This window comes from Schistocerca gregaria, chromosome 4, assembly GCF_023897955.1.
Source record: "Schistocerca gregaria isolate iqSchGreg1 chromosome 4, iqSchGreg1.2, whole genome shotgun sequence".
NCBI classification, from domain to species: Eukaryota; Metazoa; Arthropoda; class Insecta; order Orthoptera; family Acrididae; genus Schistocerca; species Schistocerca gregaria.
The window spans coordinates 417317234-417336756 of record NC_064923.1 but is presented as its reverse complement, the minus strand read 5'-3'; the positions used below and the strand labels follow the sequence as shown (position 1 = coordinate 417336756).

The window sequence follows — 19523 nt, the reverse complement described above, 5'->3', positions numbered from 1 at the left end:
CTAAGCTGCCTTTCCTGGACTGGTTTGTTTGTTCCTATGCACATAAATTTACGGTTGAGTTGTGGTTGCTCATGACAATTAGTGATCAAAAGTCCTTGTTTGTATGAGACTTATTTTTAAAATAAGAACCAATTTGTGATGGAGTAAGAAAAACTTAATTTTTTATTGTAAATTATATCACAAACTACAATATGCATATTTTTTCACTTTACAACGTTTTCACCACGAACATTTAAACATTTGTGAAGTTGTGGCACCAGCTTTTAGATCCCATCATCAAAGAACTCTGCTTCCTGACTCTCGAATCATTTAACAACAGTTTCTTTCAACATGTCATCATTTTCCAAGTGCTTTCCACCAAGAAATTTCTTCAGTTTTGGAAACAGATGAAAGTCTGATGGTGGTAAGTCAGGATTCTATGGTGACTGATCCAGTAATTCTCAAGAAAAATTGTCCAGTTGCATCTTTCTTCTTGCTGAGCGTTGTCTTGAAGCAGAATAACACCACTAGAGAGTAGTCCCCATAGACGACGAATAGCGCGCCTAAGCTTTAATAATGTTTCACAGTACGTCTCAGCATTTATTGTCATGCCTTTCCAGTCCCAAAAAACTGCTGGCCATGATTTTCCATGTTGAAGGTTCTTGCTTGAATTTTTGTGATTTCACCGGACGTTCGAATGATACCACTCATTGGATTGGTGTTCATTATATAGAGTATAATGCGCAATCCACATTTCATCATCGGTCACACAATGTGAATCACGAACTCATCACCATCCTTGTGATGGTGCTACAAACCACACAAAGAATGTGCCGTTCACTTAGTTTTGTGTTCTTCTGTTAACATTTTCAGCACCCATGTTTTCGTAGTGAGGTTTGCCAGTAATGATGTGATAAACTACTGATCTTGAAACTTGTGGAAATTTCTGATGCAGCTCGTCAATAGTGAAGCACCTGCTTTGGCAAATGAGCAACATCAAGCTCATTTAACCACAACTTGCCTGACCATGGCATTGGAACTACATGAAGCTGACTGCCAACTATAAGAAAAATTTTTACAGTCAGATTGTATTCATCTTTTTAAGTAAGCACAAGGGTTGCCGAACTGTCAGTGAGAGTGATGGATACCGAGCCTACACTAGTAACGCATACAACCTTGTTCCAGAGTATGCTCTACAACTCAATAAAGCACAATCCTGATACATAATTGACTACATATGCACTTTTCATTCATCCAAACAACACTCCTCAGACTATATTGTACTGACACTTGGTCAAACACTGTATTAGTTTCCTGTCAGCACAGCTCATTTTTTTTCATATTTTTTATCCTTTCTTTCCTAGACTACTACTTCTCCATTATGTATTTCTTATTTTACTCTTATGTTATGATGTTTACTTTTGTTTCATAGAGCATCTGTTCTTGCTTGTCACATTCATACCTGTAATTCACCAACTACTTATCTGCTGCTTCTAACTCCCCACTGTTTTTCAAATATCATGTATTGCTATTATTTCACTTTTAATTTATCTTTTGAGTCAGCTCACTTTTCCTCTTATTCACTGTTTAATAGTGTTTCCTCCAATCCTATCTTCTGTTTTATTGTATGAAGAAATCTTTGGTTCCAGAAGTCTGCATTCTTTGTGTCTGGCTGTGTATAATGATTTGTGAATAATTATCTCTGCGACTCCTTGGTAAGCACACCAATTTTTGTGGCAATTTATTCTAGGAAAGAATACCATAGGCAGGCCATTTAAAAATATGTTATAGTGTGGCACTTAATTAATACAGGTTAATGTATAAGGAGAGTCTTTTTACCATAGCCAACATGGGACAAAAATACAACCTGTCCAAAATATTCAAACAGACAGAAACAGCGTGATACCTGAGACCTACCTTTATTTATGAAAACAATGGAACAACACATTTGAAGAACAAGTATTAATTTCAAACAAATAAGCATATAAACACTTATAAGCCATCAGGGGCCATGTTGTACATTTACATTAATACTGAAGAACATGAATCTGGATATGACACAGTCATTCATGATTTGTTAATAACATTGCCTAAAAAATATCACAAAATTCATACTATTTTTCTTAGCCCATATCTATCAAACGCAGACCTATGGACACTTATGTTCTGTTTTGACTATACATTTGGCAATTATAATGTCAGCTAATTACAATAGCCAAATTTCAACATTTGGCATTGACCTAATTATGCACATGTGAGTTCATGCTATGCAAAAATTCATTACACATCAATCTGGTAATCTATTTGGAGCAGACCATACCAATTTGAGCAGTTCACCCAAACTGTATGAGCTCCACATGAATATGTGATGACCATCCTGACATTCATCTCAATGATTTAAGGAAATAACAGAAAACCTAAGTCTATACGACAGTCTGAGAATTTGAATACTGTTCCTCTATAACACTAATCCAAAGTATTAATCTTTGTGTTGCCTCAATCAATCTGAGTATGTGCTTTTGATATAATGCAACTTCAGTCTATCCTGTGTTCACAGATGACTCTGTTCAGAAAACATAATGCTTCAGAAAACTTTTGTCACACTATGTTCTTAGTGAAACAAGCCAACTTATCATTCAGAAACATTTTTGTTGAGATTAAAGTCATTATAGATTAAAAACCAATTGGACGTCGGGGTGGGGGTGGTAGTGGTGGTGAGAGGATTAAGACTGATGGGAAACCAGCTTTGTCATTGTCAACTAAGTTTCAAATGCATTAAAAATAGAAGTGAGATTTATGCACAAAATGTCATTACCTGAAAAATAAAAACTCCACAACTGTATTGTACAAGATCTTCAACTACAACATTGATCCTGTTTTTACACAAGAATTTACTGCTGAAAAAAGGCTATTGTTTTGTCATGAAGGAGGAAAAATCATGATTTAGTGGATAATGACCAGAGATTCATGTGTTGCTTTGACAATAATGCTATTACATGAATATAGTCACAACACACAACACTGAAGGAAAATGCTGAAAGGCCTGCACAGGACCACCATTTGGTGCTAGGATTGGCAAATGGAACCTCAACATAAATAAATACAATGCATTGTACATAAATATGTGGAAAGATACATTAGTTTTCAGTGACACAATTGGCAATCAATCACTTTAAATCACAACCATATGTCCTGAGCAATTTCAAATGAACTGACCCACAAAGCTAGATGCAGAAAAATTGTCAGAATAAAAGTCATTAGAAGATTCCTGTGAAAATGTAATTCATCCACCAATTGTTTGTTCAAATTATTTTTGAAGATTGTTCGTTAGTCTTGAAACCTCATCATGTAGGACCAAAAGAGGAGACAGAATTTCCAAATAAGAGCAGTGTGTTTTGTCACAGCTTAATTCAACATCAAGAGTAATGCAGAAATAATATTATGCACATTCATTTGTAGTGCATCCTTTTTTTTTTAAATGTATTTATTTGGCCATAAGCTGCCCAGCTGTCTCCATATCTACATCTATAGACATACTCCACAAGCCACCATACTCTGCATGGTGTAGGGTACTCTGTACCACTACTAGTCATTTACTTTTCTGTTCCATTCACAAATAGAGAGAGGGATAAATGACTGTCTGTATGCTGCCAAATGAACCCTAATGTCTCCAATCTTATCTTCATGGTCTTTACACGAAATGCATGTTAGTAGCAGCAGAATCATTATGTAGCCAGCTTCAAATGCCAGTTTTCTAAATTTTCTCAACAGTGATCCTCAAGAAGAATGTTGCTTTCCCTCCAGTGGTTCCCATTTCAGTTCCATAATACTTGTTGTTTGAGCCTGCTGGTACAAATCTAGCAGCGTGCCACTGAACTGCTTCAAAGTCTTCCTGTAATCTGACCTGCTGCGGGTACCAAACACTCTAATAGTACTCAACAATACGCCGCGCTAGTGCCCTCTATGCAGTCTCCTTTCAGAAAGACTGGGGTCCACACTTTCCTGAAATTATCCCATTAAAACTGAAGTCGACCATTTGCCTTCCCTGCTACAGTCCTCACTTACTCATTCCGTTTCATACTGCTTTCCAACGTTTTGCCCAGATATTTAATCAACATGACTGTGTCAAGCACCACACTACTAATAGTGTATTCGAACATTATGCATTTGGTTCTCCTACTCACCTGCATTAACTTAAATTTTTCTATATTTAGAGCTTGCTTTCATTCATCACATCAACTAAGAATTTTGACGATATTATGAAAAGGATAGCTGCTACTCGCCACATAGCAGAGCTGCTGAGTCACAGATAGGCACAACAAAAAGACAGACAGAAAGCGAGCTTTTGGCCATCTAGGAAACACACACACACACACACACACACACACACCACACACACACACACACACACAAATTCATGCAAATTCAATGCTCACAATCCTTCTGATGAGGGCCTTGTTGTCTGAAAGCTTACTTTCTGACACTCTCTGCATTGTACCTATCTATGACTCAGCATCTCCACTATATGGTGTGCAACAACTATCCTTTTCATAATACAGGGTGTCCTAAAAAGAATGACCCAATTTTAACTTGTAATAATATTGAGACAGTTACTAGGTAACTGAAACAGCACTCGATGTAATCGACATGGTCTAGAGTTTCAGAAAAAATCTACTAGATGTCACTACAAGCGCTGACCTGGAGCGTGGACATGGGAGATGAACTATTATGTCATGGTTGATATTCAGCGATGAGGCAACTTTCCATATTAGCAGTAAGGTTCACCATCATGATGTGCATATATGGGGGCTCAAAAACCCTAATGAAACAATTGAACAGGAACGTGATTCACCAAAAGTGAAAGTTTTTTGAGCTGTTTCGCAAAGCAAGGTTTATGGACCCTACTTGTTTGAAGAAGAAGCCGTGACAGGACAATCATATCTTGCAATGCTATGGAACTGGTTGTTCCCACAACTTGCTTCTGACAATTTCATCTATCAGCAAGATGGAGCCCCCCCCCCCCCCCCCTCCTAACTGACACAACAACGTGCCCAGTGGCACAACAACGTGCGCAGTTTTCTCAATGCCAAAGTGGCTCGATGTTGGATAGGACATACAGGACCGCGAGACCAGGCATTACACTCTTGGCCTCCTGGGTCCCCTGACTTAACACCATGTGATTTCTTCCTGTGGGAATATGTTTACTTTCCTCCCTTACCTCGTGGCATTGATGAACTAAAAACCAGAACACCAGCTGTTGTAACTTCGGTGACAAAAGACACCTTACACTCAGTTTGAGATGAATTTGGCTATTGGCTAGATGTCATCCGTGCAGCCAATGGAGGACATATTGAACATTTATGATGGATTTTTATAAACTTCTGTCTTTTCTGAGTAATTTAGTATGCAATTTGTTGGTGTTAAGCCCTTCTTCCTAATAAATAATTCTATTTAAAACTGGGTCATTCTTTTTGTGACACCCGGTATTGTCACATTCCATCCTGGATTTTCCATTCATCAGTTAGTCATCTTGTATCCTCCAACAGTTACTTAATGACTCCTCCTTCCCATACACCAGACCATCATCAGCAAACACCGCACTGATGTACTCAGAGAATAATAGCAGTCTTATCACACTTACCTATGGTATTCCTGGTGATATCCTCGTCTCTGATGAATACTCGCCATTGAGGAAAACATATTCTGTTCTGCTACTTAGAAGTCTTCAAGCCACTCACATACCTGGGTACCTATTCCGTATGCTTGCATCTTTGTTAACAGTCGACAGTGTGCCACCATGTTAAATGCTTTACAGAACTCTAGGAATATGGAATCTGTCTTTTGCCCTTCATCCATGGTTCACAGGATCTCATGTGAGAAATGGGCAAGGTCAGTTTCATACAAGCAATTTTTTAAAAAATTGTTCTGATTGTGGACATCAGTTTTTCTCTCTCAAGGAAAATATTCAAACTGAAAAAATGTTCAAGGATTCTGCAGCAAACAAATGTCGAAAATTTTGGTTTATAATTTTCCAGGTCTGATTTTTAACCCTTCTTATATACAGGAGTCACCTGCACTTTCTTCCAGTCACTTGGTGCTTTGCACTGGGTGAGACATTCACGATAAATGTAAACTAAGTAATGTGCCAATGCTACAGAGTACTCTTCATAAAACCAAACTGGGATTCCATCAGGACCAGGTGACTCATGTGCTTTCAACTCTTTCAGTTTTTTTCTCTACACCAGAGATGCTTACAACTGTGTCCTCCATAGGGGATTCTGAGCTATGATCAGATGATGGTATATTTGTATGATTCTCCTGTATGAACAATGTTTTAAATGCGAAATTTAAAACTTTGGCTTTACTTATGCTATTTTTTATTGCCACACCAGACTGGTCAAAAAGTGACTGAATAGAAGCCTTAGACCCGCCTAGTGATTTAACACAGGACCAGAATTTTCTCAGGTTCTCCGCAAGATGTATCGCTAAAGTATGACGGTGGTAGTTTAGCCAATTGTAGTCCATCCTGAACACACATCAAATGTTACAGACAATTAATATGTATTTTTGACAAGACTAATCCCTGCTTTAATCTTAATGTTCATTGCTCTTGCATTTCATTTAATTTTTTGTCCACTCTGTTACATGTAATTTTGAAATTGTTAGAAAGAGCAGCCCCTAGCAGAATTCAGCTAGATGGAAGTATTTTTCATCTGCTGTGGAGGAAGATGAGTAACTGAACCCTGTCAAAGCATAGCATAAAAAGCACTGTAAGTGCATTACGTCAGTATACTGAATATAGCCTAGAGCTGAAACATTTTTACAGGCGAGTTTACTTAGATATCACTTATCAAAAACAGGATTAACTTTTAATAAAAGATTCGTTAAATATCTTCAATATAAAAAAAAGAATGCAGATTAGCTTAGAGATAGAGACAGAGGTTACCTGAAGCTTGCTGAGAGTAACTGTCAATGTTCTTTTAAGTTAGTCCATCATATATCACTATAAAGGTTACATAAGGGAACTTAGGATTCACGTTATAGTTAGGGTAAGGATGCACAAATTTTAAATACTGCTGTTTACTTCTATATCCATACTTATTTTTATGCTCAGTCATGCTATGTATGATAGTATTATTTCTTATTAAGTATGCAAGTATTATTTCTTATCACAGTACATGCACTGGAAAACTGACTGTGGAAACTTTCCTTAATTTTCACAATTTTACTGTAATGACCCTTGAGCAACTGTGTGTTTTATGAAAAAATTAGCACTGAATATACATCTTTCCCAATCCTCTCCAACATTAGGCCAAAAGAAGAAAATGGCTAAATAGTTGCACTCTTTGTAAGTTGTAGGCAAATCATTGTGTCAGATATTCAAGTTTAATTTCCACCACATACTTCACCTCTACTATCATGAGTACTTATTTAATGATGTGAATAACAAAGATAGTAGCAAAAGAACTGCAGTATTGAAAAAATATGAATATTAGGGAGTCTTTACTGAGTAACAAAACTGTTTATTTTATATGTATATATAAAGTAAAAACTGAACAGAATATCAAATCAGCTATGCATGACGTGCAGTGATAAATCAATAACTATCCATTATTCATTTTTACAATAGGACCCAAATACCTACAACACAATACACCAACTCTTCTTAAAAACACTGGCGTCACAATATTACTGGTATATGCAATGTTTCCAAATTTGTCATATACTTTGTACTGGCTCAATATACGAAAATCAGACATAAACAAACACTGAGGGAAAAAGCCTACACTGCATTTCTGCTTAAGCTGTTTTTACAATGGACCCTTAAATGGTTGCACATGCCCTTAGATAAAATTAAAAAAGAATTTTAAAAAACAATTAGTTAAATATTGAAGGAACAACTGCTGCTTCCACATAACATCCGGTTAATATTTTGACGAAAACAATAAAACACTTCAAGCTTATATATTAGTGTACATACAAATATGCATATAAAAATCTGTACAACTGAAGTATTCACACAAATGGCGCATACAACATGATAAAACAACTGTCTTTTTCCATTTCCAGTAACAACAACTATTGAAATGTCTCTCATACACATAACTACTGTCACTCAAAACAATGGCCACATATAAACAAGCAGTCAGAGGCCAGGATATTAAACAAATATGTTTATAGGATTTCAAACAAATATGCAACTATTATTGTTGTGTTTGATGTTTGTGTTGAATATTAGCTGTTCATATTAAAATGTTAAAAGACATAATTATCTATCACACAGGCACACACAACCACATACATATATTATATGTATATATAAATTCAAACACAGGATGCTAAAGTTTATTTATTTTAAAAGCAATAATGAACTAAAAGTGAGATCAAATGCTGAATTACATTGGTTTCCAAGACATGTAAGTGCTAAATTAATTTAAATATTTTCATCTGTTGTGATATTTTCATCTTTAGCAGACTGTGCAGCAACTTTTAGACACTGCCACAGGACAGGATATGGAATAATATAAACAAACATGTACAGTAAAACAAAATATAGTAATCAAGTTATAATTGAAGGGGCTACAAGACATACATTCTTTGACCAGAACAAAATATACAGTTATATTACATACTTCTCATAAACCTAAATTTTTTCATTTAATCGACAGGAATACCACATGCAGGGGCAGTAACAGTTTTTATGACATATTGGCGTGTTTTTTTTTTTTTTTTTTTTTTTTTTCCTCAGTATTGTCACAATGCTTCAGGCATTAGTAACAATGTACAAGACAATTGTGATTTATAACAATTTTTGCTGTATAGGTAACAGATGTAAAGCAGCTGGTTCCAGACACTTAAATGATTGCTTACGTAGTGTATTTTAAGAATAAAAGAAAATGAAATACTGCTGTTTGTGGACACACCCGTCACGCCAATGTCTATCCAAAGCAGTCCTGGGCAATACACAATAAAGTTAATTAATGGATTCTTTAAAATATTGTTACTCCCTTTACTGCACACAGCAGCAAACACACAAACTCTTAGAAATATTGAAAAATCAGATTGGACAAATTACATCAATGTACGGATTGTGTGTGAAGTCAGTGCACTCACTACTTCTCCAGTGCACACGGCCAACTTGTTTAGTCATTATAAGAAGCATATATATTTTGGAAACTGCAAGTCAGATGTTCAGTATGTGCAGATACATACTGTATAGTTGGGTGACAACCTCCCTTGCTTGCCAGATAAGAAAATAGTTCAGTCCCAAAGAATACTAAGAAATGTACTTGCGAACAATATAATTAAAAGCTGTATTTGGGAATTAGGACCCATTCTGTAGCCAATTAGTCAGCATGGCTAACATACGTGCGGGGAACCCAGATTCAATCCCTGGAACTGCTAGGGATTGTTACTTGTTGGGAGGACTGGTATGGATTTAACTCAGTCTTGTGATGCCAACTGACGAGCTACTTGAATGAGAAGCTACAGCTCTAGAGTCTGGGAAGCCAAAACTGGCAAAGAAAGCAGTGTGCTAACCCTATGCCTCTCCACATAGCATACATATATGGCAGAGGATGACAGTGTGAAAGTCCTCTGGGACTGATCATAGAGTGAGGTGTTTTTACCCTAGTAATTGGGCATGTGAGCAGCTGGCATCACTATTCACACCTTGAATTTATATCAACAAAAGTGTTGGCATCTTCTTTTCTGGAAGTTACTATGTATACCTCCATCTGTAGCAAGAAGAAAATAAGTAATAAAAAGTGATAAAGGATCAATTGGACTGATAAATGGGGTGATGAGCTGAGAAACTCAACCAGGTGATATTTACTTTTGCCTCCAAAGTAATAAAATATTTGTGTTTACAGATCAGAGGGGAAACTGATGAAAGTTTTATGTAGGTTCTGAACAAAAAATCAAAAGGTGTATTTCAGGAGATACTAGTCTCTCATTTTAAAAGGCTGCAAGGAATTGTCATACCCCCCACCTTCAAAAAAAGTGGTGCTCAAGCTCATCCAGTTAACCACCCCGTACACGGAATTGTGTGATTTCATATTCAGCAGCTACTTGCTTTTAATTGATTAATATATATTGTGTGCTAATTCACATCCATGCTTATTTACAAAGGAACTTTCTGGCGACAGGTGCATTTCTTTTCTCATAATTACTGAAAATGTCCAGCTAGAATGCAAATAAAGATTATGGTTGGAAGACAACTGTATCACTTACCTGAAAGGTGGCATGAACAATAGCCACCTGCCTTATAAGGAAATTATTATTACTGAGTTACTCAACATTTGTTCTGCTTCTAAGCAATGAAAATTTTTTAGAGACATACACATCTGTTAGTACTATTCATCATTTCAACTTTAAAGTGAGTTGTTTTGAGGTGATTCCTGGTTTGCTCTTTCAATAATTATTTCATTCAGTAAACAATGGTAATAACTGCTACCAGTAAAGCTCCTTCCCATTATATAATGCTGTGTCATGGTTGTTATTTCAATATTTGCATCTCTTTGTTGACTGATCATACAACATACATTCTCATTTCATAAATTTTCCACCATTTTAACAGACGCATCCAAAGTTTCAGTCTACTCATTTTTCCCCTTTATTCCACACATAAATCCTCTTGTCCTGAACTTCCTGAAGACATACTGTGCTTCACTCTCTCTAGCCACTATAAGCATGTGTTTGCAAAGAATCAACAATTTTCCTTTTTGTAAATTGTCCAATGACAACAGCCAACCCTTAAACAATTTTTGCTTCTTTCTTTGATTTTAAAGGGAATTTGGCAACAAATTGTACATACAATAAACTTTTGCATCCAATCTGTGATTTTGTCACCTAATAACTATAGGTACAAAAAAATAACAAATTTCCAGACTGGAGAGACATTCATAAATGTTAAAGAAAAATCTGAAGATGACATACCTTAATCTGAAAACTGTTTAAGGAACACTATGATGCAGACTGAATGGAGACTGCATTGAGAGTAGACATGTGCCACGAGGTGCAGCCCATGTGCTGATCCAATTTAATAACTACAAAAATGTAATAATTATAACTCTGACATTAGTCAGATACGTAAGAAACTGCACATGTGCAATTCTTTGCTGTTAATTATACAATTCTTTGCTGTTAATTATAATGACGTTACCATCTCTACAAACTCTAATTGAAGGCAATGGACCTTTATACCATGTATATTTTGATAACAGGAATATCTTAAGTATATAAACAGTATTATAAAATCAAAGGCATCAATGAAGTATAAGTTATGTTTCTGCTTTACATCTGTAATAGCTAGCCACACTAAACCTCTACAATTTTTACATGAAAGATGGCTTGCTCTCTCTTTCCAACATTCTCATCAAGTAATTTATGAAAAACCTTAATATGTCACAGAAAAATATCTGAGAAAAATTGCAAATGAAAATGAAGAAAGGTCAAGGGTTATTCCTTGTTCCTGCAGTTTTGTTAAAAGTTAACACAGCAATTATAGGAACAATAACTTCTTACTGCATGCATTTTAAAATATCTCAAATATAATGGTCATAGGCACCATTACATTTAGTTCTACCATTACTTAATGATTTGCTCTAAAAACTTAGGGTGAAAATCCTGTTGTCAACAAGGTCATTTGAGAAGGAGTATAAAATAAAATTGGAAAGTACGAGGAAGGAAACAGACTGTGTCCTTTTTAATAAAACAACCTCAGTATTTGCCTGACGCAATTTAGGGAAACCACAAATAACCTGAATCTGATGACTAGGCATGGTCAAAGTCATTTTTTTTCAAATAATAAAAATAAAGAATGCGCTGATAAAACACAAAGAATGGTGAAAAAGTTGCTGAAAATAAATATGAGCCAAGAGCAGATCAAAATAGTGAAGATTTTCAATAAGATAAAAATCAACAAAGAAGAAATGGGAATGGAATAAGTACAAAAAGAGAAGAAATATTTGGAAAGTGTAAGAAAGACACAAAGAGGGAAATACAAAATAAAAACCATTAGACCACACTGTATACTCATTAATAAAGCTGCAAAAACTTTTCCCAAGACGATTTTCCCACAACATGGTTATAAGCCCCACAAATCATTTTCTTCCTTCTCATTATGTAGTTCCTTATCAATTTTTTCCCTTTTCTTTTTGCCTCTAAAGTATTGGTTCATTTTAGCAATGAAAAATAAATTCATAATTCAATACTAAAACTAGTGACAGTGGAGGGGGAAAAGGGAGGGGTGGGAGGAGAGAGGGGGGAGGGAGGGAGGGGGGGGGAGAGAGAGAGAGAGAGAGAGAGAGAGAGAGAGAGAGAGAGAGAGAGAGACTTTTAGCTTACTAAAACCTTAAACATTGTCAGTTCTGCCTCTGACAGTTTTTAAATGTTAATGAATAACGAGTGGAGTAAAGATAACAACTCACTATATAGCTGAGGCATTGAGATGTCGACTGGTACATAAACAAGACTGAAAAAGTTGCTGCGTAATGTTCTCAGTCTTGTTTGTATGCCAATCAGCATCTCAATGTCTCATCTATACAGTGAGTTGTTACTTTCCCTCCTTATGATTCACATTCCATCAAGGACTTCTCTCCACCAAGTTTTTCAGTGTATGATATACGAAATGAAGAAGGCCAGCTCATCACACAGTAAAGGAAACAGACTACAATCTGCCTGCAATGATGTTACTGTATTATGCAGTGATGTGTTTACTCTTATTTGCTGTTGTTGATTTGTTAATGTTTATTGTACAAATATGATTTATATTTGATGCATAAAGCTGATATTGAATTCTTTACACACAGGTAAATATTAATGGACACGAATTTTGTTACATGTATTGCGGATTGAGGATACTCATTTATTGTGAGAATCCTTAGATCCTTACAGTGGGGAGGGAGGGAAGGAGGGAGGGAAGGGGGGAGGGAAGGGGGGAGGGGGAGAGAAAATGAGCAGAGTTACTCTTGGGGTTTTTCATCAGATTGGCACAAATTAAGAGTTTGAATGAATTCAGAGGCATGTCACAAGGGTCATATCCTGGTGGATTAATCAGTGTGAAATATTATGGACATGTTATCAGTATTTACTAAGATGAACTTTTACAAAACTGTTGGATGAATTTAGATAATCAGTAGTCAGTTTAGAGTGTAAAATTATCAACTACCTTCCCTTGCTCAATCTGAAAATGAAATTTAATGCATAAACTAAAAATTGATACAAATCCGCTTTTTTATGCACTGTATAATGCTTTTACACAATCTAGGTGTAGAAATAAAACTTACATACAAAGTACGATATGTATATATGAAAACACAAACAAAAATTTGTGTGGCATTTCCATACCATATTAATAATTACTTTCAGTACCTCTCCTCCACCACCACTTCCCCCATTCCCTCGCCAACTTCAGTTCTCTCTTCATACAAAAGGTGTGAGGCTTCAGTTCATCTGAATGTTTCAATGTTGTTTCTTTCATAGGGCATAGCATAGACATTTGATAGAGCTTAACTAGTTCACGACTAATCAATGTTCTTCAAATTAACACTATTTTGTCGTAAGGCATACAAGTTTCTGTATATATTTCACGTACAGTAAGATAAAAAGCGGAGACTGGTACAGCACAGAAGCACGTTTAAGTAAAGTGCCGATGTATCTCATTACACTGTTCTGGAATTTACTACGCTGTATAGTTCCTATAGATGTGAAGATAACTGCAGTTTCTAAATGACCACTTCACAAACTAACTTTACAACTGTTCATTTGACAACCATTTTCCAATTACTAAGCAGCTATTTTCTTAATATATTTGCACCTGTTTATGTGTGTACCCTGGCTGCTATCTTAATAAATACAAACCATCAGACAAGGGTTGGTGGCCAACACATTTAACATCCTTATCTATGGAATGGATCGACAACAATAGGGGCAGATTCCATCTCACTCTGTGCAGAAGGTTTGGAATTTTAACATATTATACTGTAAGAGTTGTTGATCAGGAACTGTATACCAAGAGCACTTCTTCCCGAGCTGACTTAACACAACCGGTGAAAATTTCTCCCACTGAACTGTCTTGGAGAGATGATAAAATTAGTAGGGTGGCTGGTGCAACGTTGGTGTTCCTGTAGCACCTGCTTCATCAGTCTTCAGATTCCAACGTACAACTGTTATCAAAAATATACGATCAAAGGAGGAAGGACAGCAGCACTGAACATTTACCACAATGTGCTGAATACAAACAGCTTACTTACATTTTAACACCAGATCTCAGCTAAACCTACTTTGTGGTTGACAGGTGATGAGGAAACCAACACCAATCATAATACTACACAAAACAGTAATGATTTTTAAGACACATGAAATTGGCGTGAAACAGGAGTACGGCTAACCACACCTTGAAACTGAAGCAAAAAATCCAATTAGTACAAAAAACATTGTAATGTATTCCATTATAATCAAAAAGTCTACCAGAAGCTGCTGTCTTGGCATCTGCTACACTAATGGTTGTTTTACACGTCAGAACAACAAACAATTGATTCTTCATCTTCGTGCGATGATATAACAGTTACCCACATAAACAAGACTGGATAAGTAGAGTCCCATCATAAATAGTGACCCAGTTGTATACAGAATAAGATTACATGTGTGTACCTGAAGCATCTTTGTGAACGGGCTCAATGCATTTTAAATGTTGACACCAAGGTCCACAGCATATCAATTTAGCTTGTGATTGGACTTCAAAGGATTCTGTGAAAACATGCGAAATACTGTTACTGCACCCTTTTGTGAGCAATGAGTACATAACCTTTTAAGTAACTTTACATTAAAAACTGCCAAAATGACTTCATACCAAAATAAAATGTGGCAGCAGAGCATAAAGTACAAGAGATAGCATAACATAACCCAGTGACTTGAGGGGACCAATACAGGAAACAAACAAGTTCAGAATGTTAAGTTCAGAGACAAACTTATAACAGATATGGATCATCATATAAATGAACACAATTGGACAAGGGAAAAACATACAAATTACATTGTTGTTATTCCATCCTGTACTTTACAAATTACTTTGAACATTTTGTGACAATATGCTGGTGGACAAGAATTTTCTTAAAGAAAATTACTCAAGTAATCCTGTAGGGTGAAATATTCAACACAATGGAAAAGATTACAAAAATTACCATGTAGCAATTTGTGATCTTTAACAGGATAAAGTGGTATAGGTAAAAGATAGCAAGTATTTCACAAAAAGAAAACAACAGCTTTGAAAGATGGCACAATTATGAGGTATAAGGAGCAAGTACTATCTGTCGTTTTCCTTCCTCCTCCTGCTCCAGAGGTGTCTTTCAGACCCCTCATCTACTCTCCCTACAAAATTTTCCTATGTCCTTTTCCTGAAGAAGGAATTTGTGGTTCCAAAAGCAAGGAATTTGGATTTCATTGTATGTGTAGCTATTCTCTGAAATGGGAGTTGTTCCTCCAGGAATTAATCAGTCAGGCGATTTCTCTGATATTTTGACAGATTTCCAACTGATGTTTTTCTTTTTTGTTGTGCCTCCTTCCATTAACTATTATTAAAGTATCATTGGTGAAATATGTTGAATTGTATTAAGTGCAGGAAGCGGAACACAGGGTGCAGTTATGAAATGGAACACTTACAGCAGTATGGGTCATTCGCACCACTCTCCTGCCAGTGTTCAGAGCAAACAGATTTTCTTGTATTAACTTTTTTCATTATTTACCCATTTAGTTTCAGAGGAACAGATATGTTGTCACGAAGCTCAGCATTGTGTGAATATGATTATTATGTTGTTTGCTGTACTGCCACATAATGCTTCAGTACCTGTAGTTGCAGTGTCAATATTTAAAACACTTTAACTGTTTTCATTACAATTTTAACATTTCATACTGACACTGAACTTTATCCTGTGCATGAAGTATCATTTACCTATATTCCAAAGGCTGTACTTGCTGCTGTCTTTGCTGCACAGTCATCAAAACTTTAACTTTTCTATATTCTCTTTACCAACTCTTTTTTTCTTTCAAAGGTCTAAAAACTTAGGTGAAAAAAACACAAAATCTTTTTAACAGTTTTTTTTCTTATACCTAAAAAAAGAAGACAGAAAAAAATAAAAAAAGCTCTGAGCACAGCATCATTCATACTGACATTTGTGTACTTTTGACCTTTTAGTTAGAATAAATATTTCAAGATTTACAATGAGTGTTACAGTTGTAACACATGTAGATCAAAATTTGTGCGTTTCTTTAAAAAATGTGACTATACACTATTGCACATCATATTTGAATACATGGAAGAATTTCTTCAAGAACACATGCACTCGAGGGATATTCAAGAAGATGCAGAACATGAAACATTATGAAATTTATGATTTTATATGACACAAAGTCCTGAGAGTCACACAGTATGACATGTGAAGAGGAATATCAGTAATGAAATTTCTAAAGCATTCACTGAATTAAGCATCATGAAAAACACCAGAGATAAGAAAATGAATTGATTAGATAAATTCCATGCTGAGAGGGAAAAAGTCATTACTACATGGATAAAAGTTACACATAAAAATTATATGAGTCAAGAGAACACACAAAATACAAGTGAATGAATAATTCAGGAGGGAAAATTGCACAGGACACACAAAAGAAAGTGTACAAGATGACAGTGTTATATTGTGTGTTTAAAGTTTACCCAAAATATGATTAGGAAAAATCCTTTATCTTACCCCTATCCCCTTTAGAAGTATGAACAAGACAGGAAATTCCTATGTGGATAAACTTTCAACCATATTTATTACAATGATGACAGTGAAACACTACTGCATAGTAGAAATGTGTCATATACAACAAAGTTTGTCCTGAAATTCAAGCTTATGAATGATTATAATTTTAATAAAGACAAACCCACATTATAAAGATTGGCACGAATGTTCAACATTATGTATATATATAAAATTTCACAGAAATCAACAAGTATAAAATTAAACAAATTCAGTACACAAATGTGGTTACTTACAAAAATAAAATTCAATTTACAGATTCATTTCAGTTTGGCAACAATGCATTACATTAAGTAACATGTCTCACTCACAGTTTCTGTAACAGTGCAAATTTACAGATAAACTTCATTTAAACATAGTAGAACAATATGAACTCATTTAACAAGAATAAAATCACAGTTGCTCAACTCAGAAGAATGATTCTTCTGTGCGAATATTTCCATAAATCTATTTATTTAGTAGGTACTCCTACCAAATTATTAATAATTTTGCAAATAAGTAACAATATAGTTCTTTGTTAAATATTAGTTTTAAATAATACAGAATATTTCAACAAATTTAATAAATGTCTGCTGAGAGAGAGAGAGAGAGAGAGAGAGAGAGAGAGAGAGAGAGAGAGACAGTTAAACATGTAACACTTCAAATTTAGCTTTATAGACTGATGTGTCTCATAATGTATTTCCCATTAACTCTGAATCAACAATTGTTCAAGTGAGGCAATAAAGAAATAATTTTGGCAACTTCTACATATGCAGTTCATCACACACACACACACACACACACACACACACACACACACACACACACACAGACTTCCCACTCTAGGTGCAAAAGGAAAAACAGTCAAAGAAGAGAATAAATCTTAACTGTGTAACAATAAATATACTAACAATTTACAAGTTTATATCAAAAATTTTAAAAACAGTATCATATGCTGATGAAATACCTTGAATCTGATTTTACTTGTAAGCTTCCATTTATCACATAAATCTGTGTATAGTATCAGGTAATGTAAACATTAACATGATAATTATTATAGAAAATGTAAGCCACCATGAATTTCGAAGAAAATCAGCCATATTTACAGTGGAAATACATTTTATACAATGCTTACAATCTACACATATTAACAATTATCTCTCTTTTGTGTTTTATGCTGAACACTGCTTTCACACAAATGAAAACACAAATTTCCTTATATGTGAAAGTTTATGAATAAAACCATGTAAAAAGGACAAAAGATGTGTATGTACGTTTTTAAAAAAATATCATGGCATGATAAAAGTTATGTAACAATTACTATTCTGAATGAAAATTCAAACTGTGTAAATTATAGTAAACCATGAAATAGCAACTTGAAGTAAATGTGCTTGCTTAGAGATACTAAGAAAAGCATGCTATTGGATGGCAGTGCAGCATTTTGTCAATGTCTTACAATTATACAATGGTACACAACATGTGGAAGTCATTACCTACAACTATTTATAGAACAATATAGGCCAGATGCAATCTAACATAATAAAAACAGTTGTGGTCATGTTAATGTTACACAATAGCTCTCAAATAAAATCAGATCAAATACACTTAACGTATCAGTCACATTCAAACACACAGCAATTTAAAATTCATGAGACTTGCTGGCATTTCGACATGAAAATTCATGTCTTGGCAGCACATCTGATAGGTACACAATATCATTTTTATGTAAGATATAAAAAATCCTGCAGAATGTCTTTTTCAAAAATCGCATTAAATTGTACATACTAAACACATATTGCAGAGAGTTGTTTTCTACGTTCCGCAGATAGTTTCCAATGATACATTAGCACACGCACTTCACGTTTACAGTATGTTAAATTCACTCAAGTATTACCTCAATAAAGGTCAGAGAACCACTAACAGCCCTCTCCCTAATCACATATTACAAGATGTGACATGTGGATTGGAGATAATGCTGCATGACAGTAGACATTCACAGAAAACATTAAACAAATCCCAGAGGTTTTTCAATATACATTCACAATCTTGTATTTTCCTTGTAGGATGTATTTCAATCCAATTATAAAAGTCAACTGTATTTCAATCCAATTGTAAAAACTACAAAATAACAGAACATAAACCAACAGTTATTTCTCTGGAATGTTGGTTAATCTCAATGACTGGTACAGTTTTCTACATCTAAGTATATGTAAGAAAGTACAAAACAAGCAAATCTTTGGATTCAAGGGACTACTTCAATGTTGTCTGTAATGTTGTGCATCATGTGCTGATCTGTCTGTTTCAACCTGGAGCTAAACATTGTAAATGGCACACAATGGAAATGGTCACTCACCTGACATGCACACAAACAACACTTTGGTAAGGACAAATATGTTGGTTGAAGATAACTGTATCACTACTGCAACCTGTCTATCCGGAAATTGTCTTCTGTTGAAGGATCTGTTATCACATTCATATCGGGATCTGTTAACATCTGAAGACCATCAAAGTCAATTGGATCTAGTCCTTCACGGAGGGTCTCATCTGAGGGGAAGAGCTCAGAGTCATCAAAAGAGCCCGACATGGCAGAACCCAAATCCTTAACAAATTCTTGCCTCGAGAGGTCATCACCCGTACTTGATGAAAAATCTGTAATATTAAGACAAACAGAATGGTCAGTGTACATACTGATAACACACTTGTAGACAGTAAATCTCATACAAGTTTCAACTGCAGCACTTTCATCTTTGATGAGTACAGCTCACT

General features: G+C 35.2%; 1 protein-coding gene across 3 annotated transcripts in view; it reads right to left on the bottom strand.

The window, feature by feature from the left end:
- Positions 1-19523, bottom strand: part of LOC126266861 (CREB-regulated transcription coactivator 1-like) — a 674669-nt gene that overhangs the window by 308828 nt on the left and 346318 nt on the right. For 2 of the 3 annotated variants that reach the window (XM_049971482.1, XM_049971483.1), the window contains one exon: positions 7062-19406. In XM_049971482.1, coding sequence (XP_049827439.1) covers positions 19174-19406 — 233 coding nt within the window. In that variant the 3' untranslated portion in view covers positions 7062-19173. Of the gene's footprint in view, positions 1-7061; positions 19407-19523 lie in introns of those variants that run through there. The other variant, XR_007548939.1, reaches the window with a different exon arrangement.